Source organism: Dromaius novaehollandiae, chromosome 1 (genome assembly GCF_036370855.1).
Source record: "Dromaius novaehollandiae isolate bDroNov1 chromosome 1, bDroNov1.hap1, whole genome shotgun sequence".
NCBI lineage: Eukaryota > Metazoa > Chordata > Aves > Casuariiformes > Dromaiidae > Dromaius > Dromaius novaehollandiae.
Genome location: NC_088098.1, coordinates 181,701,494 through 181,726,690, shown reverse-complemented (window position 1 = coordinate 181,726,690; position 25,197 = coordinate 181,701,494). Strand labels below are relative to the sequence as shown.

Below are 25,197 nucleotides of genomic sequence, written 5' to 3'. Positions count from 1 at the left end.
GTGCTCATTATCTGTCTCCATGAAAAAAAGAACCAAGTTTAATCTAGTGAAGAACAGAACAGTAAAAATTAGGAGAGAAAAAGCTATTCTGCTTGGAAAAAAATGAGCATTTAAACAGATTTTTCAGGAAATGCATATAAAACTATTTTCTTAATGCATGATATAAAGCTGTCAATAAAAAATATTTTGAAGAAGCAACAAGTTTTGCAATTGCCCTTTTTTAAACATAGATTCTGACATTAACAGTGAAATCTGACCAGAAATCTGAATCAGAATGACATTTTTAAACATTACCAAAACAGAGTTCAACTAATTTACTTATTTAAAAAATTACACAGTCTTAAAAATATAATCAAAATATACATTTCATAGTCTTCCTATACACATTTCTCAGTGCTGTCTTTCCTTAGTCATTTTTAGATTTCGTCTCTTATATCCACTGTAAGGCACAGGAAAAATCACTTAAACAGATCTTAAAGCTGAAGCAGTTACTGGTTAACTGAAGTATCACTCAAAATCTGCATTTCCTCTCTCCATCATATTTTAAAGTATCTATTAAAGCTTGAAAATTGAAAAATTATCAGGAAATGTTCTTATCCAGCCACAGGTTATTTCTTTCACTGCTGGATATCCATGGTAAGGCTTCAGCAAAGTAACCTATATAACGAATATTTTCCTGTGGAGGGATAAAGATCACAGTGATGAATGCTAATCTAAGAGCATAAGACATTACCCTATGTGGTTAATTACATTCGAAATATATGACGCTGAAAGCAAAACCCAAATGAAACATAAGAAACTAGTTTAATTAACAGAGCTCAGGCACAAGAAGGATCAACTGGGAATGCACAGAGCTAATTAATGTCACACTACAATTCTTTGTATAAAACACAGAAAAAAGGAAACTAACAGTCAGTAATAATAGATAAGAGGATTCTTAAAAAAAACCTCAAGTGTACTATCAGAATATGCAAGAAATACCAACTGAAGTTTCTTTCAACAACAGTACTTGATATATTCATTAAACTATCTTATACCTGTGATTTAAAAGCCTGTAATTCTGCTTCAAGTTCACCGATTCGTTCTTCTTTTTTTTGTAGTAGGGCCTGGGTCTCCTGATGAACTATAAAATCTTTTTCAAACTAAGAAGGAAAAAAAGAAGGAAAAAAAATTGTTGCAACCTGCCAGTTCTACACAGTTTCTCTAGATTCCAACTTCTCCTTTCATGTTTCATCTTATTCTTGCTATTAAACTCACATGTAACAAAACTAAGGACACATACACCATATTTGCTATTCTACTTTAACTTCCCCATGTATCCACCGAGGGTGAATGAAGTACCATCAGTTCTCCAAGTCTTTACTCTACAAATTGGCATGAAGTAATTAGTATAATTTAAGTTGGACTTGTATAGAAAACTCTAGCTTAAAAAAATAAACTCTGTAATACAGAGTCTGTATATACAAACAATCCAATAAATATTCTATCACTGTTAATCTTGTTGAAGAATCTGATAAAAACTATTCAGTGCAAGCACTCCATTGATTTTTGACAGATTTGTACATGAAACTTCAAAATAAAAAGCAGAAAGACCTTCTATTTAGGGTAGCCACTTCACATAAATTTTCTCTGCTTCCCAATGTGCACAAGAAACATCCAACTTTCCACTAATACATAAGTGATCATAGGATTTTGAAGTTAAAAGCTACCCTATTTTCAGTTAGACTATCCACGAAGCTATTCTGTAATTCCCTGTGTCCTTCTTCTGAACACATAACCTCAGAATTACTTACTTTTCTGGAAAGTTCTGAAGCTCTCTCTTCGCATTCTTCTAATCTTGCTTTATCTACACAAAGATCTTTAAAAAATAAACAAACACACACATACTTGTACATATACAGGAATACAAGATTCTTAATCGCATATACAACTTTAACTTGGTTTTTGGAGCACACAAGAAAAATATCACACAGTAATCATTTCCAAGCAGTACTTACCTACTAAGTGACTGAAATTTATATCTAATCTTTTACGATATGTGAAATCTGGGTCTGTTCCACTTCGATGCAACACTATCTGGGACACACACTCTTCAATTAATTTGAAATACTGTGGACTAAACACAGAGGTAAGATCATTTATTTATTAGCATATACTTAAAATCCAGTCTATGCATACAGGAAGACCAAAACATTTGGACTGATTTTTTTCCATAGGATAGATAGAAACCCCAAATGCGTCATTTCATTTCTCAGTGAAGGACAAATACATCTGGCAGTATACTAATGGTTTAGCTGAAGGCTTAAAAAACAGTGGACCTACAGATAAGCCATTCTTATATAATAAACTCTGCATCTATCCTTCTAAGGAACTATAGAAAGAAAAGACTCCTTCCTGCTTCCTCCCAATAGAAAGAAAGTCGCTTAGCCTCTCCCCATACCTTGATCTGCTTTTGTGACTATTTGAACTATGGATGCATTACAGTCCTGCTTCACTAAGAGGAATGAAAAGCACTGTCCTAAAATGCCCAGTAACATGACAGCTGAGTCACTTGTCCAGAACATGAGAAATGTGAATTCAAACCATTCCAGGTGGAAGAGGTCTTGCACAAATGTATCCCTGTCAGGTAAGCACTTTTAAACATTATGCAAAAATCAGCTTGCTTTCCCGCTCCGTCCAGTTTATGTCTGGTTGCCCCAGTGTCTCTTCAAAAAGGACACAAGCAGCTTTCTGAATAAAAAGCATTTGCCAGCTTCAAACTTACAAGATTAACTATTGCACTGAAATTTATCTGCCAAATTTTCAAGAGGCACCAACATATTCACAGCAAATTATAACATGTAGACAATATGTTATTCCCAACAGAACAATTTACCCTAAATTAAACGTGTTCAGATTTGCATAAAGAAGTGCACTTCTGTACATACTTATTTCTGTTATTTGACTCACATACGTCACAAGATTACAATGCTACTGCCATAATAGATCAGGACAGGACTTTTAATCTGTTATAGCTTATACTTGCAGTCAATAACCTTCAGATTTCAAGAACAGTATTCTAGATTTATATATAATTGTATTATAAGCAGAGAGATAAGAACGTATAGATCACTCATTCAGAGGTGATTCTTTTTTTACAAAAGGGATATTTATGAATTGTAGTCTGCACAGAAAAATACTAAACTGTATTTGCCATTAAATTTTTTAGAATAAATATTCTATTAATGACTATGCAATAACCACATTCACAATTAACATTTACCATTAAACATACCGTACAAAATAATCATTTCTTATCAGCAGAAGATGTTGGAGAATAGAAAGAAAATATCCTTCCGCACTAGTGTCCTTAACTGTATTCCACACCATGTTGTAAACATCATTTACTTCAGTAAAAGAGTTAAGGAAAATTATAGTAAGAACAAAATATTTCAGTTAAATGTTGACAGGTAACTTTTTAAAACAAAATTTTTTATCAGAAAAGTGTCCATTATATACACTATTTGTACATATTTCTCTCGCCAGCACCAGAAAGGATATTCTAGTTCAGATCTAATATCTTCTAAACGATGAGAAAACTCAATCATGTCTTCATCCTTATGCTCATTGAACACTTTCAGCTGAATATCTAGAGCTTCATTCTTTATACATTTCAATTGCTGCAAAGAAGAAACAGTAGAAAGGCTGGCAAAAACTAGGGTTTCCATATGTAAATATATCTTTTTAATAACTTCTATAAGTCTACATTATTTTAAAGTTTAGAATTACAAGAACACACAGGTTAAATTAAATATTCAAAAGCCAAACATGGCTTCAATATGGCTTAACTAGTATCTGCACAACATTCTGCTGCATATTCTCAGTCATTCAAGTCCTAAAAGGTTGAGGATTCAGCATAAACTTCAGAGAATACACTTCATCTTTTCATTCTTATTTTAAGACTGAATCTCATATCTAACTGCTCACACTCAGACTTAATAAAATGCCTTTGAGAATAATTTATTAGAACTTGTTCTCCCATTCCCCCTCACAAGCTCAAATAGTCCAATAATTTAAACAGTAATGCAAACAGACTAGCAGATGCTTACTGGCAGTATCTCTTTCAATCCACTGCGCATAAATTCATTTCTGATGTGAAGCCTAAAATCCAGATCATCAGGAGATGTAACAAGAGCGTTGATGAGCTGCATACAAGCTACCTACAACAGAGGAAAAATTGAACTATTGTATTTCTTAGCTTTCAGTACAGAGTTAAAGGAACATAATGAACTACTTGAAGAGCATTCCACATTAAGTCTTGTCTAATTATCACACCATTGTAATCTTATAATTACATACTTAAACTTATCAGCTGCATGAGCTGTAGATACCAAACACTAATCACAAGTTTCCTTAGAAAGTGAATATTTCCTCTCACCCCACTGAATTTTGCCATTTAGTGGGGAAAAAAAAACAAGTTCATTCAGCACATAGTAAAATAGATACCCTGCTAATTAAACATAATTAAAACATAATTTTAAAAAATCAAGTGTAAATATACATTTATTTATACATACATATAAAAAGTTAGTGACATAATAAAAATGGTAAAGGTTAAAGTCTGTGTGTATAGCGAAAAACATCAGATGATAAAATGCTGATTAAACTAAACTGAAACTAAAGAACAGATTTTTTGAAAAAAAATCTTCCTTCTTTAGAATTGCAGAATCTCAATGTACTGAGTTTCATAGAATACTTGAGGGGAACCAGCATTTCAGCTTAAAGGCAAATATCAGGACAACTATGGTGCAAAAATTCATAAAATTGCACATATCTGTGATTTAAGGTATTTAGGTACCAAAATCTGTTTCCACACATTTCCACACTGCCATTGTTCTTAAACCACGACATTGGTCACCATTTTTATCAGGCAAATTTTATTTCTTACGAATTCACTAAAAAGATCCACCAAAATGGACCATAGTCCCTTTCTCTAGGTCTAAAACTGCAGTTCAGCTAGAATCTAGTTCAGCTGTTAAAAGCTACCATGATTGCATCTATTCTTCTGCTACTCTGTCATACAACATATCTCGTATCAAACAACTTTAGAACAGTAATGGGAGGAGGAGTAAGCTTCCCTCCTTCCCCTTACATGAATGAAGAACTGAAATGAAGTTCTATTCCCTCAGAATTGCTATGAAGCTCAGTACATGCAAGTACCTAGATTCAGATAATAATAATATAATAATGAAGAAAATGATTGCTTTTATTTTACTGACACCAATAGCACAAAGCATGCTAAACTCAAATTTTTAAGTCAGCTGCATAAAAATGATAAGATAGATTTCTGTAACTTACTCCAGTCTTAGACAATAATTATTCAAGTTATAAAATGTAAATGAACTGAAACAGGAGGGGAAAAAAAAAAAAACTTCAGTCAAACATAAAACCGGGGTAAGGCAGGCTAAAAAAAAAGTTTGAGGGACAACATGCAAAAAACACTTAAAATTAATACATCTCTTCCCCTCTCCCCAGAAAAAAAGAAAAGAAAAAAAGAAAAAACACTAAGTAGAGTATAGGACCAGAGAAACTATAAGACCAGTAAAACATCCTGGTGTAAAAAAGAATACTCAGAAAAAACAGAGGCCACAACAACACTTAAGCAAATGTTCTACTTGTTTGTGAAAGGAATTCCCACAGTAGAACACTTGGGGACAGACAGGAGCTGTCACAAGTTGAAGGGCTGGCAGAAGAACTTGAGAAACAAAGCAAATAAATGTCACACCCAAAAGTTTTGAAGGAACTCGAGGATAATGTAATTTTAGTACTTGCTACAATATATAAATTCTTACCCCCCCCCCCAAAAAAAAAGACGACACCCGAGAACGGGAAGTTGGCAAAATGATACCAGTATCTACAAAAAGTTTTCTTGGGAGATCTGAGAAACTACAGATATGTTCCCTTGAGAGAGATCTTCTCATATTTGAAGATTCTTCTTTAAAATCCTTTTTCTCTGAACAACCTGCTACAGTGGATTCCTCATCTTCGTAGACCTAATCAGAACTCTTATGATCTTTCTTCCCCCTAAAATCTGTGCTATAAGTTTACTGTAATTCAGTTTTATGCTGAGTGTCTAGTCTTTTAGAAACTTAAAAGATTGCTATGTCATATTTTTTTATTTGTTCAAATAAAACCAAACAAAACCTTTGTGAATCCTGTGTTTTTGCACATACACTATTTCTAAAAGTTACTTTAATATTTGTTTGTTTGGTACTGTCAAAGCATCATTCAACATTATGTTAACAAGAGGTAGTGCTAACCCCAAAGCATGAGAATAGAAATATCAAAAGATAAATAAAAACTATATTTAGACTTACCTATATCCAAAAGCTCATACAGCAATAAAAACATTAAGGTACACAGCCTCTTAAAAAGTGGGCTGAACAAAATCTTCCAGTAATTGTCTTAACAGCACCCAATAGAGAAGAAATTAAGACTCTCCTGCTGTAAAATAGCATTTCTGTACACTGAATGAGCTCTTCATATTCAATACTTGTCTATCATGACCTTTAAAATCTTGTTCAGAATGTGGCTGCAGTCTTGTAGCCTAGTAAATATGGTGTTATTTTTACTAGTAACAGGCTATAGGTTTTGTATTAAGCTAACAACACAGGCTTGCAGACTTGTCAGGCTTTGCTGAGACATGGCTCAGCCTGCCTGGATCTCTGTTTTGGTTTATTTAGCCGCAACAGCAATTGTCTAATAACTGAATGACTACCACTGCACTTATTTTAGATTTTGCTTAGCTTGTACAAGTCTGTGTTACAAATGTATCTGTAAGTAATAGATCGCAATATTGCCCTAAACAAAAATGCAGCATGGAGAAGCACAGGCTGTGGAGAGAGACTTGTAAATGTTAGTACTATGGATAATAATTTTAGACTGTTAAGATTTTAATTAGACTAACACTACATTCTTGGCTTTGAATATAAGGTGTCTTCCTTAGGCCCACAAACTGCACAAAGTTGCAGGGCAACAACTGTATCTGGTCAGCCTCATCTGTAACTTGGATCCAACAAATGGTGGAGCATGCACGCAACCTAAACAGTTAAAATTAAGTGCAAGAGTGTCTTACAGAACATATTCTCTTATGCTCTAAATATGGACTATATTCTTTATTCTTAAACCTTGTTTTAGTATGGATCTAATTTACCAATCACTTCATCAGTATTTGTATTTTTCTTCAGCAGCAATGACAAAAATTTTACTGCCTCTAGTTTTGAGTTTACTTGGCTTATTTAGCTGAGACCTGTTACACCATGACTAATTCTTTTGTGCTTTATCTCTGGACTATTGAACTTTTCATTCAATTTTATTTTCTTGATCCAATTAGCTCTGCCATTCAAATCCGGTAGTTCAATATATAAGTAGACTCCACACAAACACCCGTATTCCTATTAACATTAGTGAGGTATTTCACTGATTAGAGACTTCACTGCACAGTACTGTCATACACTCAATATTAAATGTATATCAAGTCCAACACTGCAAGGTTACAGTTACATTTCAAACAAAGTGAAACTCCATGCTGCTTGATTACATCAGAACAGGAACCCTTGTCATTGTTACAGGCAGGCAAAGTGTTACTAGAAAGCACAGAGAGCTAAGCAAGGAATCGGCATTTGGCACACTGTTTGATTTAAGCCATCAACAAAGATGCAATCAGACAGTGAACAACATATGCTGCATTGAAAAACCTGATCAAGAGCAAACCACAGTTTTGCCTTTGATGTAGCAATGCAATGTAGATGCAAGCATGTCTCCAGATGTAATTGCTGCTAAAATATTAGCTATTTTCTTTTAATTGGGCAAATCAACAAGGTACGTGTGTACATGCAATTCAAACAGAACAGTGACAAGATACCACCATGAAAAGCAAGAGCTATATCATTTCAAAAGTACTGTTATTCTAGTATTTGAGTCAAGTTCACTAAAGTGAGAATTTGCAAGGCTGATTATAACCAAATTTTGGCTTTCGTGGGATAAACAAGGCAAAGACCAACTGGATTGTGTTAGCAAAATATTCCTAAAGGAATACAAAGACAAATCAATAGTGAAAATTCCAACGAGAAGTCTACAAAAAGCAGAAAAAGTTGTATAAGTTGAAGCAAAAAAGTCTAAGCAGTATCTTGCTTAAATCTATCTTTGACAATTTGCTTCACGCAATTAAAAAAAAATAATATGTAACAATTAGTATACAATATCTAAATCATACATTATCACAATAATGTGAAATTTGTTCATTCACTCGGAAGTAGATTGTAACAAGAGAGGACTGTTTAGTGAACTTTAACTGTAGAGAAGTGTTTTTTAAATTCTACTAAAATAAGAAACAATTTTGCGAACATTTTAGTAACACCAGAAATCTGGAAAGTTAAATTTGGGCGAATACGCAAAAAACAGGAAAAAGAGAAGAAATGACCCTTTTAAGTGTGATGAACATCATCACAGTGGCTTATTAAAAGCCAGTCTTAACCAACTGCTCAGGGCAGATTCAGGAGTAAAGAAACTTTCTACTACTCTAAAGCTTGCAGTTGGAAGAAATATGTTAATACCCTATATCTGAAGATAAGTGAATAAAGAAGCAGCAAGTTTAGGACAACTGGCAGTGTCTGCATAAGGTGCAAGAAAGAACACAACGGAACTCTCAGGAGATTTCCCAGCAGAACCCGGTACAGCTTCAGACACCTACATTTAGATGCCTACATACAGACAGACATCTACATGTAGCTACATGCATGGCTAAACTTCCATTCTTGTCAGTCAGTAGCCAACTAGGCTCTAAGACCTGTGTGGATCTTCCTCACAGTGCACAGAGTGACAGGTGCATTCTAGCATACATTATCTTTCCCGACCAGAAGCTCAACTCACTGGCTTAGAAGTGAGTATGCAGTACCATTACAGCTGCTTTATGCCACCTAGCTTCGAAATGCAGCTCCAGAAGGGTGGGGACTTCCTAAATGACCTGAGTCATATCTGTCAGAACTGTAGATACTTCTCAGACAAAAAAAACCCCACATCTGAAATGACATTAGATGTTCATGTGCGACCAAGTAAATTTAGTCTTAGAGTTCCCTGGGTTATATGAGAACTTTGACTTCTCACATGCTTAATGGAGTAATATCTGGCTTACTTGCAAACTAAATTCTACTTGTAGCATCTTATGTTGCTAAAGAGATAAGATCTGCTGTTTGCAGGTAATTTAGAAAGCTAGTTTGCCCCTAGTTTTGTACTTGAGATCCATCCATGTCTAACTGTTCAATAAAGAAGTCTCGACCACAAAAATGCCTCAGAAGAAAGAAAAAAAAAAAGCCTCAATAATAATATACAATCAAGGATCAAAAATAAGGGAACAAAGCTTTTTAAGGTCCAGAAATTAAGGTGAGATTCAAAGAACATCTTATGTTCAGCAGAGGGACATTAGATCAGTATACTGTAGTTGCCACTGTTGTTACATTAACTGAGGAGAAAAACAGGTTGGTACTGGATTATCATTTCATTAATCAGAAGCAGGGCAGATGAAAAACACAACTGCCAAAAAAGAAAAGAAAAAAAAAAATCACACAAATCCTCCCTTGCAAACACAGAATGCCAAATTTAGCAAGGACATCAGACTTTGATCAGTCACGATTTTTTTTTGGGGGGGGGGGGATTAAAAAGATGGAGGTATCTGCCTTTTCTATAGAAAAGGCTAGATTATGAACTCCCCATCTTAAATAGTGCTGTATCTGCTGAGCACTTCAGAATCAAAAAATTCTGAAGACTCAAATACAAATCAGTATTTACAATTATTAAATTCCCAGATCTAAGTCTCACAAACTTGCTCCGTACTTCTAAAGGGTGGCTACTAATTAAAGAAATACAGCAGAAATAACATATACCATAACTTCTTCTAATAAAAGAGATAAATTCTAAAGGTGGGTTACTTTAGCTTTGATCGATAGGAAACTGTTCTTCGAAATAAGGCGCCTCCTGCTACAGTCACTACCTATTCACAGAGTCCATCAGAACAGAGCACAAGCGAGCTTTCCAAGCTCCCCAGCCCAATCTCTAAAGCTGCTAATAAAGGGGCAGACCAAAGAGTAAACCAAAAAGTCCAAAAAGTAGAAAGAACTTCTAATGGGAGAAAGGTACAGCTACAGGCAAGTAATTTTCTACTTTTCTTCAAGTGCTTGTTTGTACCTATGTCCATACGACACACAATTCCAAGGACCATCCACTCACACTTATCTCCAATATCCCTAATTAAGCAGAAATTGAACAACAGTTATCCCAAATGCAACATCATTGCTTGACAATTCTCGAAGTACATAATACTTGCTGAAAATACAAATGAAGCTTTCGTTGACAGCCCTGTAAGTGTCAGCTCTGGGGACACAGGAGTCACAGGATACACAGTCGCTGCTTACATGCCAGACAAGTGTGCCTAACCTGACAATTCAACAGCATTCTTTTACACTGAGTTACCTTTGATAAGATTCAGTAAGCAGTCTGATAGTCTTTTGAATTTTTCAGTCATGAACACAAGGAGGCAAGGTCAGGTCCATATCAAAAAGATGTCATCTTCAACATACGAAGAGTTACTTCTGCTGAGGCAGTAGGAGGTTTTGGGCAGACAGGTAAATTAGCTTCCAAAGAAGTCAGAAATCATTGTGAGCAAAAATTCTGGACAAGTCCTGAAAGTTAACATATCTGGAAGGAAAACAAGTCCCTCACATCTACTTTCTTGGTGAAAGTAGTAGCAATCGAAAAGATCACTTTTAAGAAGAAAGCACACAGTCAAAGTTTCAACGGCCTTCTCCATTAGAAGAGAGAGGAATGGGGTAAGGCTCTAAGAATTCAGAAAGAAAGGTGCAGGAAAAGGGAAGCACATATCAGGGGGTTTTTTGATCATGGTTGCATAAATTGACCCAGATTGCAAAAATACTTGGGGGAGGAGGAATCCTTTTACTGTATGAAATAAAGAAGTTTCATTTCTGGGATTCTATAAAACTTGAAGATTGCTACTAAAATAACTCCTCTCTTCCGGAGAGCTGAGAATCCTAACAGTTTGAAACAACTGAGACTGTCTGCTAATGTTCAGAATCCGTTATCAAAAGACCTCAAGACAAGTGAATGAGGTGTTCTATGAACCAGTTTCAAAAGGTAGCTGCTTCACCGAAGAGCCTGGGGATGAAAGGTGGTTCTGCACAACCCTGAAAGCTGATGCAAAAAATAGCGTTAATGGTAGAAATCTGAATAGAGTGATCTGCGAAGAATGAAGAAGGCTGTAACAAACCTATCCGACAACCAGTACCCATGCTACATGTTATTGAAAGATAACTTTAGTTGAAGTCTCTCCAAGTAGGCTCCTTAACTTAAAAACACACCATCTAGGCTTGAGGAGGTGGAAGAGATATCCTTTGCAAACATTATTCAGGTCTTTTCACCAGCAGGCAGTTTTGCATGGATATTCTAAAACAGAGATCCTTATGTCAGTCAGAGCCAGACATCAAAGTCAAGACTGGAAGTATTTCAGCTAGAGTCTAACAGAGGGGAAAATGAAAACACATGCTGCTACATATCACTGAAAGGCCAACAGATTTCAGTGATGCACAGGAATGAGAATTTACATGAACTGTGGATTTCAGAACGTGAAACGATACTAAGGGATGCATGCCCGAGCCAAAGCATGCTGTTCTTATGAATTTTAAGTCCAAAGTCGAAACTAAACATGATTTTTGAACACTCATTGAAAGATTTCAAGAGCTTAGAATTAAAGCAACAGTCCTGGAATTCACTGTCTTGCGAACAGTATCATCCTTTGTGTCAGTCATTGAGAAGGAAGGAAAACAACAACAGCAACAACATGCTCCAGGCATATTCAGTATATGACAAGTGAAGAGAGGCTCTTTAGGAAGTTAAACACTAGAATGAATCTCAAACTGATAGTAGTTAGACCTACCACAAACTAAACGTCTATAATGCAAAGATCCTACAGAGATATGGCAACAAACATCCTGCTGATAAATAAAGTGAACTCCTTTTGCTTATTAGATGAATGGCACAAAAAATGCTGCTGGTACCCATTCTGCATTTGGAGAAACATGTTGATTTTTCTCACATTAAAAAAAAAGTACCTGACCTCTTTTTTGTAACAGGAGAATACATACTGTGAAATTTCAAACATCGGTTTGAACACTTTTCAAAATGGGCTGGATGGCCATATGTTCCTTACCCAAAACCAAATCAAAAGTTGCAGATTCTAGTAGAATCTAGGAATTATAACAGTCTACTCTTGAGAAGATGCCTGAAGAGGTGAAGTTACTATTATTTCTAATAGTGAAGGACATATGGTAATACGCAGTTCTCTGGTGTCTCTTTAGAAGTTTTATTGTGGTGCCAAAGACTGCAATTTCTGAGTACTCTTTCCTAAGGTGCACCTTCAACCCAGACTGTAATTAGATCTTGAGAGTATCCTGCTGTTGACAACAGGCATGCACAGGCATTTTCCTCTCTTCACGAAAAAGCCAAGAGCAAATCTTTCACTAACCAGACCAGGCAGTCTGGTTAGATGCTTCCTTCCCTTCTCCATCCCTGAAAGAAAGCAGCTGAATATGGTCCACCATGTTAGTCTTCAGGGAGCTTTCAGGTCTAAGAGTATATTCCACCTGGAATGTTCTTTAACCCTTTGCTGTTACATGGTGGGCAAATCTAGAAAACCTGCATGCTTATCTACGAGATGGACACAAAAATATAGAAAGAGAACTGTGTATATATTACTTTTAGGTAGAGAAGAATTTTGCATAGATGATGACACAATTCACTAAAATATCCAACATTTTTAAAATGCTTTCCTCCATAAGCACCTGGATCAATGAGATGAGATATATTCTGTTATCGAAGAAGCTACAGCTTGAAACTCTATGCCTGTTTTTCCTCCATAATTCTAACTGGTCATGTCTCTCAAGCTACAGGATGCACTTTGAGAATTAGATTTCACAGTCTATACTCTAAATTGGCATTCTTCACAGCTGAAGACCAGACAGAATATACCTGGTCCTTTTCTAGTGAAAAAGGTCAGGTACATCTCAGTAGCTAGAGCAGCTTTTACTTACGTACACAAGATTTTCAATGCTAACCATGTACAAAAGTATCATCTTATGGCACATCTGCCCCATTTGAATAAGAGAACTGCAGTAAGATTTTCTACTCCACTTTTCTCACTGCTACTGCAAGGGTATGCAGTTGTAGAAAAGGCTGTAAAAAAATAGTGTTGATTTAGTTACATCTTGCTTGCCAGTATTTAACTACAGATTTGACTTTGGTAGAGAGACCATATTGATGTTCAACAGCTATTTCCCCTTGCTGATAACAAAAAAATATGCATTTTAGCAATGACTTGAGATATACTGTCCACATACATGTGTATTTGTGCATTTGCATGAGTCTAAAGTACCTGAATATTAAGACTATCAGTCTCTGCATTTAAATAAGGTGAACTTTGGTCTGCTTCATTATATTTCCTACTTAGTTATAGAAAGGATCTCATTAGCACAGAATGACCAAGAATTACTGAGTTGTGAATATAAGGAGAGACTGCTTAAAGTCACAAAAAGAAAAAAACAAAACAAAACAAAAACAAAACAACCTCCCCACACACACTAAATCAAACCTAAGGAACTTAAGAGAACAAAAATTCAAATGCAGAGTGATATTTACATTGAGCTCTCTCTGCAATGGTATGAGCCAAGCTCCAAATAGTTGCTCTACAAGTAGAATACAGCTCTCTTTGCACACAATATATGAGTTCATGCCTCAATCTTTGAGGTGTAAAGTAACTGAAGCTGTCAATGTGTGAGTCCAAAGGTAGACCAAAGCAGCACATACTTGATATTTGATGCATCACTCACAGAGACTGATGACACCCCAGAAATAGGAAGGCAACTGAATGGAAGGTAACTGAAGTTGGAAACGAATTCCAGAATAAAAAAAGAATGCCTAGAAAGCCTTACAAACCAGCCTGAACTCTAATACCTACTAAATTCATCTAACCAAGATATCAGACACCCTCCTGTCCTATGTTCTCATATTATCAAATGAAAAAGAAAGATGAAATGGCATCCTCCAACAATTAGAAATACTGAGAGGATAATGCTACCGATAAATAGATGAGTCCTTTTTCTTTTGTCACAAAAAAGCTTCTCTTAGGACATGTGTGAAGCACCTGCATGTTTCCACAGGCATGGTCAGTACTCATGTTTCAGTAACTCATTTGGAAAAGAAAGAACTACACCTTTGCTGCAGCCTTGTACCTCTTCTCAGTTCTAACTGAGAAACTGGAAGAGGCTGACATCTGCCACCAGAACTGAACAGGAGCTACAATGGCATTCTCCCATTAGTTTAACTATTTGCTTGAGGAACAGTGATAAAAGAGGATAATTAGAGTGGAAATGTTCACTTAATTCAACAAGAACAACTGGCTAATACACCTTTTTTCTTTCTTTCTTTCTTTCTTTTTTTGTCTTAAACACATCAAAATAGGTTGTGTCAGAGGAACAGTATTTCCTGCTTCCATGACTTGAATAACTAGAGCAATAGACTTCTTCAGTTGCCACCATAAGTATATAGGGTACAAGACTGAGCACAGACATAAAAAAATTAAATTTCATTTACTTTAAGAAAACCAGAATCCTCAATATTACTCCTGGCTATGGTTATACTTTCAAACTAGAGATCACCAGCCTTCTGTTTAATCAAAAATATTTGAGTTGTCTTTTGGGGTTTTATGAAAGAGGAAAAGGAGAATATCCTTTGTTTTCATCAAATGGAAAAGTAGATACATAGCACGTTCACTAAAAATACAAAAATTATCATACTAATGCTTCTCATATATTCAGCCTTCAAGTAACAGAAATGTTGGTCAATTCAGAATGAAAAGGTCAGTTGTTAGTGTCAAACTGAATTGTCACAAAGCAAGCCTATATACATCAAGCAGACAATCAAACCAAGTATGCCAAATAACTGACAACTGTAAAATTTTGCCTCATTAAAACACTGTCAAACTAACCATCACATCAGTGTCACTGTCATAAAAGTTTACAGCTGATTCACATGAAGAGCTTTGATTTTTCTGTTCAAAAAAAGATCTAGCATCCATTTGTTGAGTGCTGTCTGAAAAAGCAAATAGCTTTTTACTTTAAATGTTTAACTCAAAAAAAGTTTCCGTGCCCCATAAAATACAGTAAATTAAACAGTGAAATATGAGGTTTTTTAAGAGCATTAGAGTAATGCTCTAAATAAAACCAAATTCATGTATTTAACGCAACTATTGCAATTTTTATAATGGGAATGAACTTCCAGTTTTAAAGACAGTTATCTTCTGCATGAGAGGATAACAAAATACCAAAAGTAGTTATAGGAGCATTGTAAGAAGCCATAACTAGCAGAAGAGTGCTCGGTTAGTATCCGAAGCTTAGTCCTAAGAAAGATAAAATGTTATTATCATGCAATTAACAACTCAGCTGAAGTTTTCTATACTGATTCAGGTATCTCATCAGTGGCATCACACCAACAGAGTTGAGCATCACTGTAAACAGCAAGGCTGAAAGTGTTCAGGTTTATAAGATCCAAATTTGTTAATCAGACATGACCTTCTCCCCTTCATACTAACAGTCTCAACTGCCATCAATCTTGGTATTTCTTAAAAGAACTGATTAGCAACCAAATTCACACAGGATTATAATTTTTGAAACCTACTCCCAGATCTTGATCTAAAATAGCTACCCTCTTCATCTTCAAGTTATACTGGAAGACCTATTTATAGATGATTTATTTTATTTTTAAAAAAGGGGAGGAGGCTTCATGGGTATATGACTACATTATTTTATTTGAAGAAGCAGCTAAATTAAGCTGCTGCTTTTAAAATGGTTTTCATGTGCTTCTCAAACTGTATAGAAAAGGGAGTTACGGGTAGGCTTAATATGGAGAAAAGCTATCACGTCAATATTTGTATCTCCAAAACATCAGAACCATAGTTGGAAGCCTAACACTCAAGACAAAATGCTGATAACTTCAGGACTCTGAATCCCTCCTAAGTCAATAAAGCATAGTCAGACAAGCAGTGCTATTTACCCCGTTAAAATTTATGCATCTCATAAGTGCTCTAACGCACCTTCTGGAAGTTCTCAACTCTTCTTAAATTCTCTGAAGCTAGATACAATATTCTGAAATAGGAATACATCATTCCCATAATCTAAAAGTCTCCTCCCAAGTGAATTAAAATATTTTTAAATTTTTATTTATAAGCTTATTCATATCAAGAAAGAAGAAAAGGCTATGAAGATGATTAAGGGACTGGAACATGTCTCATATGAAAAAATCCCAGTTTAGACAGCTGGGACTGTTCAGCTTGGAGAAGAGAAGACTGAGGCAGGGGATCTTATCAATGTGTATAAATACCTGAAGGGAGGATGTAAAAAGGACGGGACCAGTCTCTTTTCAGTGGTGCCCAGCGATAGGACAAGAAACAACGGGCACAAACTGAAACACAGGAAATTCCCTCTGAACACAAGGAAAAACCTCTTTAATGTGAGGGTGACTGAGCATTGGAACAGGCTGCCCAGAAAGTTTGTGGAGTCTCCTTCCTTGGAGATATTCAAAAGCTGTCTGGACAGGGTCCTGGACAGCCTGCTCTGGGTGAGCAGGGGTGATTGACTAGAGCAAGGGGGTTGGACTAGATGATCTCCATAAGTCCCTTCCAGCCTCAGCCATTCTTTGATTCTGTGAAAGCTGCTCAAAGAAAAATTGAACTATCTAATTCAACATTAAAACTAATTTGAGCATTTTGACCTTTTATGTCTTTTTCCTGATCATATTTCTGAAAAAATTTATTTTACATAAAATTGTCCTTTATTGATTATACTAAAACAATGCACATAAGTAAAACAGAAAATGATCAGTCAGACTTGTCATATTTTCAGTTTTCAGGCTGATCAAGTTAGAACAAGATTTTGGACTTACTATTATCATGACCTAATATCAAAGTACCCAACCAAAGGAAGAATAAAAAACATAAAAAAATTACATGAGCCAAGATTACATGGCTCCAAAACTCTGACACTCACAAGCCTGCATAGCTGGCCCAAATTTACACTGCCTAACTCCAGGATTCTAAAATAGGGAGCAAAAATCCTACTAAATAGGAACATCATTCACCTTGCAAACTAAATGAAGCAGAATTCCCAGCGCAGAAGATAAATATTTGAGATAATATATTTAAAATTAATACTGAAGATATGCAGTGATTCTTGCAAAAATATCAAAGGCAGAATTCTACTATTATTAGAAATTTATGTCCAGTCTGGGAAATGCAGATTCCAGAGCTCTGAAATTCCAGATATTTGTTTTCTTGCAGTCTACAATTTCCTTCTGCAGCCCCTTCCAGCCCCACTACAACTGCAGCTCAAAGCTTTTTCTTTCTCTCTCAACTCTAACTGTAGACTGATACCTAGACAAAGCCCCCCAGCCATTGCCCAAACACAAAATTTATCACAGTAAAGTTCTCTCCTTCCAGCCCCACTCCAGCCTTGCCAATACAAAGTCTCCTTTTTGACTCTAACGGCAATCAGTATGATTTTCAATATATGAGCAAAAGGCACTAGGGGAAAATATATATACATATGTACACACATATATATGTGTATGTACACACGTGTGTGTGTGTGTGTATGTATTTATATATATATATATATACACACATATATATACACATATATATATATATATATATATATATATGCAAAAACCTGCACTATCCCGCTATCAAATTAAACCAATATCAGGATGATACACTTCAAAAAATAAACAAAATATGTGAGCATGTAACATCTCCCACATTTCTAGCCAATACAACTTATTGAGAGGGAGGAAATGAGAAGCCTTCCTGACCCAAAAGTACTGTCTGAGGTTTCTAAATACAAAGTTTGAGCATAATCATTGATAACGGAGAGCAATAAGCATTACAGGCATTTAGATATTTTCACCAAGCCTCAAGAGGAGAGAGAGGAAAAAAAATAATAAAAAGGAACAACAGAACCCATGAATTCTTTGATTTGACATTCACTCATAGCATCAAAAACTCAGGGAAATAAATCCATATACACATGCTGAGTTAACAAGCATTAACAAGATTAATGCAAATCTTGTTTTCATGATCGTCCTTGCCCCAGCTATCACCTCACCTGGCAAATTACACCATGGCTATTTATTCCTACTGTTAGAAAAGTGAGCAGGAATTCAAAGCTGAATTTGTCTTATTTCAGGTTCTAGGCACCAATTCCTGCTACGCCTAGACAGCAGAATTTAAAAATATCTTGCTATTAGATCTCTGGCCCAGGACAAAGAAAGTGGGGATACCTATGCACACTAAAACGGGAAAAGGAATAAAAGTCCACTTTCTCTTTATCAGATCCAAGTAACTGAGTTTAAGTAACTAGGCTGGAAGACAGTTTTCTGTCCCCTTCATCACCCACCCAATCTGCCTTTGACCTCAGTCTAGCTACTCCCAGACCTTTCTAGAATAGATATTCCACGATGCACTTCTGAAAACAGAGTATTTTGGTAATGATTTTAACAATGCACAGTACACTATGCTACAAATTAATATTTAACCTACTGAAAAGAGTTAGAAAGCAATTTATTCACAGACTACAAACACAAAAGTAAAGCAGTAATTGTAACAGTAAGAAGCTCTAATCTAGAGTGAAGAGGCATGAAATCAAGAGGGAGATGAAGCTAGAAAGAGTAAAAAAAAAAGTGGCATTTTTTCAAAAGAGAATCCTATTGGTGTTGGTATAATTCAACTACAGATGATTCTCCATCTTTAAAATTTTTTTTACTGCTAGTTTTCCTGTGAGAAAGATGAAACAAATAGCAGTCTTGCCTACTAGACATAGACTATTTAACGATAAAGTGGAGTAACACAATCGTTCCTTCCAAACTTGAGATGTCTTTTGCCATTTTCCTAACATTCACAGAAAATGACAATTATGACCAACATTCAGTTCAGCTTAACTACATGAAAAATCAAAATGAGTTAAATTTCACACTCTTAAAAAATGATTTATAATGACCATTCAAATAGACTATAAGTTCTATCTTTCAGCCTTAAATTCTATATCCCAACTTAAGCAGACTAAGAATTAAAAATGAGTTGAAAGCTCTTGTTCTCTGGGTGCAGTTTTATGAAACTAGGAAGTTAGCATAAGGGACAGTTTTCCTAGTGATTTAAACTGAAAACAAAACAAAAAAGCCTTCACCAGAAACTCTTGCTTTTTTATTATTATTAATTCTTATCTTGAAATTTCAGCAGATATCACCAGAAGTGAGATATTCTTTTTGCATTTGAATATACAACTCAAGCTTTCAAATTTTATTCTCACAGTCTTTCTAAGATTTGATAAACAGAAATCAACAATTAACTCTGTAACACTCCAATATTTTTCAACACTTAATCATCAAGTTGAATTTTAAAAGACATTATAAACAACATTCCAAAGTTTGAACCTGATTTGAAACAGCACTCCTTCCCCTATTTTATTCTAAAAACTTGTTCAACACAGAAAAATACCTGATCTCATTTTCACTTGAGGTAAAGACTATTTGCGCAAAAAGTTTGCTTACTTGCAGCTGAACTGAGTTATCCTGAAGACCTTCTACAATAGGCGAGAATCTGTCAACATTCCTTTCTTCTGCTGCTGCTGTTACAGCTTCCAAAATTTTTTCAAGGCTATAAGAAAGTAAAAGGATTTTACTCAGCAGAGATGTTTAACCTTGTTTTTTGTTTGTTATATGAAGAGTCATGCTGCTGAAGCATTCACTTCCTTCATTTTCTTGGGTACAAACTTAAGAGATTCAAGCATTATTTGTTCCCCTTGGAGAGTTTTGTAGCCAAAGAATAACTAACTAATGGTTAAGATACCTTAAAATACTGCTAAAAAAGTTTAATCACAAAGAATGGCTGTGTAACTGTTTTCATCTAATTAGTACATCAGCATATCAAAAAAACCCAAAATTCTTATTGATAGACCATACTAAAAATCAGAGAATATAAGATGATTTTCAAAATTGACTATATGATAGTAGTACAGATATTACTTTCAAACCTAAGTTGAAAATTTTAGCATTTCATTTAGATACAGCTATAATTTTGGATATCCTAAAATTACCTTACTATTTCTGCGAATATATAGTACTTACGTGCTTTCTTCTCCAACAATGCATATTGCAGAAAGGAGTTTAACTATATCCGTCATCATGTTTGTTTGCCTGGGATCAATTGCTTTGGTCAGCAACAAAAGGCTCCTCTCTTCTCCCAAAATTCTTTCCAATCCATACTAAAGAACAAAAAGCCAGGAAGCTTGGGGAGGAATCCGACTTAGTACATTCAATGTCCAATTCTCTCTAGTTAATATTTCAAATCGCATTTAAATCTTTTAAATACTTCATTGAAAAATAATTACAGAAAGATCCAAAACACATCACTTATTCTGTAATAAGTGCATACATCAGCATCAAAACTTTGCATTATTATCAAACTATACCTCTGCAGGGAGGAAGTGTCAGCAGAAGGAACTTCAAACCAGAGCTGACAAGCACACCACTTCCTTGCACAGGCTTATATCCATCGATCACGTGCATTATCTGACTAAACTGCAGTAACTCAGATTTCCATATTAAAGAAAAACCCATACCTTATTGTTCATGAAGGCTCTCAAACACTGTATAACCTTATGCTGACTCCTCTTCACAGTTTTGTCCTGGCTGAATTGGTAAAAAATTCATTGTAATTAAATTCTGATTAAGAACGCATATTAACAAAAGCTGACAATTTTTTATATGAAGCTGTTCTTACTGTTTTGCCTCAACCAGTCTTTCCAAAACATCCAACAACAGTCCCAGACCTTCCCGGCCAAAGTTTTCAACCCAGCTGGAAAGAGAGAGGAAAAAAAAATTAAAAATTGATATTTCAAAGAGTAATTACAATAATGAAAATTTTCAGCATAGATAAAAATCAGCATAACTGATGATTTTAAAACCCCAAATCAACTCTTTACAAACAAAAGAACTTGAGACATGCCATTAACTCCTTGACTCAATTAGATTACCTTAAAATAAAGAGGTAGACAAAAATGTAATGCATCCATTAAATAAAAGAGGTTTGTTTAAAAATGAACCATTACAAATTCTTTGGTGCAGAATTGATTTTAATAGTATTTTAAAACCTTGCCAAAAAGAAGGGGAAAAAAACATCTGTTACAGTCTGTAATAGGGTCTACTGGAAAGGTCAAAATCCAACAGTAAATGGCAGAGAAGGGGTAAATGCCTAAAGGAATTGTAGAAATGGTTACCAGAGATATTAATCCACATTTCAAATTATTGACATGAGAAAAGTCCTCAGAACTCTTCATTATCGTCTTTGGCCAACAAGAAAGAATGAATTCATAATAAATATTTCTTGCATCCTCTTTTTTTCTCCACTTTTAAGTTAGCATGAAACTTTTGTCTATTAACTGATGGCAAAACCATCCCTATTTAGAACAGATATAGTTAGCATGGGTATGAATCAAATACTTTTCACCATCCTCATCATCAACACACAGATTCTGTTGTGGGTGTAGGATCAAGAGTTTGCATATTTTTTTTTAATTATTGCTCTGAAACAATTTAAGCTGAGCAAATTGCTTGTCATGTATAACAAAATAAAATTCTAAGTCTAAATCAGTTATTTCTCATTGTCCATATTATACAAAGATTCCTTTAAACTGGGGCTTAAAACAACTGTAGATTTTTAGCAGTTGGACTGTAGTTCAGCACTTATATGTCAAAGCAAGTTCTCACTCAAAATCATATGGCAGCTGATCATATGTCTCAAGTCTCCAATATTTGTATCCAATGAACATCATCTGTTGTTAATAGGGGACATGTAGTTTAACGATGATTACTCCACAAATTTTTAGTAAGAGAGCAGTGCACTGATGCTACATTTCTGATATTTTTGTAAATAAACCCTAGGAAAGAATTTAGCTTTTCTAACACTATTTAAAATGTGTTGTTTTTCAAGCTTAGTGAGGTCTAGCTTGCTGATGTCTCTTTGCACTGCCCAATACACTGAACCTGAATGTTCTGCTGGTTGGGATCCTTCGCTAGATACGTATACTGAAATGCATTCACAGCCAAGTAATAGAAACTTTTTGTGACATTGCAATCCTACTTAAATGCCTCTTTTCTGGTATTTTTAACAAGCCCTAATCACTCTTTTTCAATTCAATTCTCTTATAAATTCAGAGCTCTTCTTAAGCCATACATCCATTCACTTATTAGTGAGTTTCACTCCACTCTATTATTTTCATGCTTAAATACATTTGTGTATTCCTTCAGCAGACACTTCTAGAGTTGATACCAATATAAACAAAACAAACTGAAACAACAGAACTATGTCCTATGATTGATTTCGGAAACCTCTAGTTTGGTAACTTCCTTCAGGACTACCCAATGTTGCATCTCAATTAGCTAATCTTTTTAAGTGTTACAGTTCTTGCATGTTGTCTGTGATATTTTGATTAGTGTTTCAAATGGAGTTTAGATTATAATAGACTATGGTAAACTTAGGACTTAGATTCAACTGTCAAATTTCTAATACTATTTCTACCACCTACTACAATTATATTTGACTGAAGAGAGATAAAGTCAGTGTTATAATTCTAGAACTGTTTGCACCTCCCAAGTTAAAGAAATTACTCTCAAAAAATATGATTGCAATACTTTGATTTCAACAGCACTTCATACACTTCTAGCATGCTTTGAATAGTAGACAAAGTTAACTACATAACAAGAATGGGTATCACATAATGTAATTTAGAGATAAAAATGCACCAGGCTTACAAAAGCGAAAACACTATTTTTTCTCCATTTCTCCATGCACAAAAGCAATTGCTCTTTTCCACCCACTCTTAACACATACCTCCAAGCGTTCTAATCCTTTCCTTACACAGAAACTGAAATGCAAAAATAACAAAGCCTACCTTGTCCTAAGTGTCATTACATTTAGTTGCTCTAAAACTTCAAGTTTCCATACATTGTTCCTCCAGATCATATTGATCACCAGACTTTGGTACTGATCAGATGCTCTATTACAACATCATAGCCCAATTCTGCTTGCCTTTTGTATGAAATATCTTAGGTATAGACTTGGACTGTAGTCATATAACTGGCCTCCACATCGCTTATTCCCTTACCCTGACACCGTTTCTCCATCTTCCCCACCCTTCAGGTCCTCGCATCATCCTGTGCTGCCAGACTTGTACAGAATTATTACTTCACCAAGATTGTTTTGAGGAGGAGGAGGAGAAAAAAAAAGAGAGGGGGGAAAAAAAAAACCTTTTGGTGGGTAGGAGAGACAGAGGAAGAAGGGAGGGGAAGAGAATGGGAATCACACACAAAACCCTAAAATTATCCCATCGTATCAGAAACAGAGAGAAGAGAGAATACTCTAAACTTACATTGTCGCACATTTTATATATTTGGTATTTCTATCCCAATGCAATTAACAAGCAAAGGATTTTTTTTGTTAAATCAATACAGGTTTAAGATCTTCAGTTTTTTGTTTTGTTTTGAAATAAAGAACGGAAAGTAATACTACATCCATCCAAAAAGTAGTTTTGTATCCATGGAGAGTGTATAATTTCTAAGACCCTCTGTCAGAAGTATTCAGGTTAATACAAAGTAAGTCTCCTCCCATGGGACCCATTACATATAATAGACATATTATAAGACATATAAGAAGACAATCCAATATAAAACACCTTAATAGAAGGCAAGTACCCTTACAAAAGGCCCATATCAACAATTCTTCAAAGCCAGATGAAGAAAGAAGAATAATGTCTAATCACCAGCAGTTCATTTACATTACTTTGCACTAAAAACAAACAGTTTCAGAAAATCATGTGTTGAAGCAGTGGATGAAATAAGAACTCTAAAACAAAAAGTTGTAAGGTAAATACAACAGTAGAACAGAATAAAATAAAGCCAACTTCCATAATTCAGCCTGGATGGATGAAGCCTAAATTAAACCTAAAGATTGACTTCAGTTTCAGAGTTATGATTACAAATGGGAAGGAACACAGGTAAATTAATAATGTGTGTCCTGTGCAGAAACCCCACAGATACAACAGAAATTACTCGCAGGCAGTGAAGAAGATACCTAAAGCATGCTGGACAGGAGGAGGAGCATATGTTAAAAACACATACACACATGCACACACACAAATCATTCCTATTAGTGATCCTGTCTTCTATCCTATTGATCACCTTGACGGAATAAGCTGCATATAATCCCTCGCCCTTACCACAAAAAAAAACAAAACAAAAACCCACCAAAAACACATGCTTTTGACTGCTTAGCACAACAAAACAGACGGAACTGATCTTGATTTATATTGTTTCACATTCTCTTACAACTACAGCTCCTTAAAATAGACCTACAGAAGGTACACACACAATGAAAAAAGTACATTCATTAATACATGCAAATTCATTAACTGGAAATTCTTAAAACACGTACAGACTCATTAGTTAAATCCCTGAAGAAATAAGAATAAGATTAATCTTTGCAATGTGTGTTAACAATGCTCAAATTCTGTATTACCTGACAGGATTACTAGTCAAGGACACACGAAGAGATTCTAAGCAAGTGACTAGTCTTTCTTCTGTTGATCCAGATTTTAATTCCTGAATAAACTCTTGAGGTGAAATTTTCCTACTTTTCTTGAGACTTCCCTGAAACACAGAAAGTACATTCATTTTTGTTTTGGTACATATGGAATTTAAACAGATAAGCGGCTAATCTTCACTTAAGTATTTGTTCTCCACCTACTTTGTATGCTGAATGGTGACTAAATTTTTGCCAAATTATGATCCAGTCAGTAGTCAAAAACAGCATTCATCAAACAAAAATGCATCAGGCACACTCAGTGAAATACAGTGTTTGCAATGAATGTATTCTGTCTCAGCATTCCAAACATCTTCATTTCCAATACTCAACAGAAGAAAGAAATAACAACAACAACAACAACTTTTCACAGGGCTAGTGTTCAGAAGGGTCCCTGTATCCGTATGAGA

General features: G+C 35.1%; 1 protein-coding gene across 3 annotated transcripts in view; it reads right to left on the bottom strand.

The window, feature by feature from the left end:
• Positions 1-25,197, bottom strand: part of DIAPH3 (diaphanous related formin 3) — a 244,212-nt gene that overhangs the window by 179,499 nt on the left and 39,516 nt on the right. For all 3 annotated transcript variants that reach the window (XM_064504793.1, XM_064504794.1, XM_064504795.1), the window contains exons 5-15: positions 24,725-24,855; positions 20,933-21,007; positions 20,772-20,841; positions 20,278-20,414; positions 19,702-19,807; positions 4,089-4,199; positions 3,541-3,659; positions 3,275-3,391; positions 1,998-2,116; positions 1,794-1,858; positions 1,038-1,142 (exon numbers count right to left, since the gene is read on the bottom strand). In XM_064504793.1, the coding sequence (XP_064360863.1) occupies positions 1,038-1,142; positions 1,794-1,858; positions 1,998-2,116; positions 3,275-3,391; positions 3,541-3,659; positions 4,089-4,199; positions 19,702-19,807; positions 20,278-20,414; positions 20,772-20,841; positions 20,933-21,007; positions 24,725-24,855 (1,155 nt within the window). The remainder of the gene's footprint in view (positions 1-1,037; positions 1,143-1,793; positions 1,859-1,997; positions 2,117-3,274; positions 3,392-3,540; positions 3,660-4,088; positions 4,200-19,701; positions 19,808-20,277; positions 20,415-20,771; positions 20,842-20,932; positions 21,008-24,724; positions 24,856-25,197) is intronic.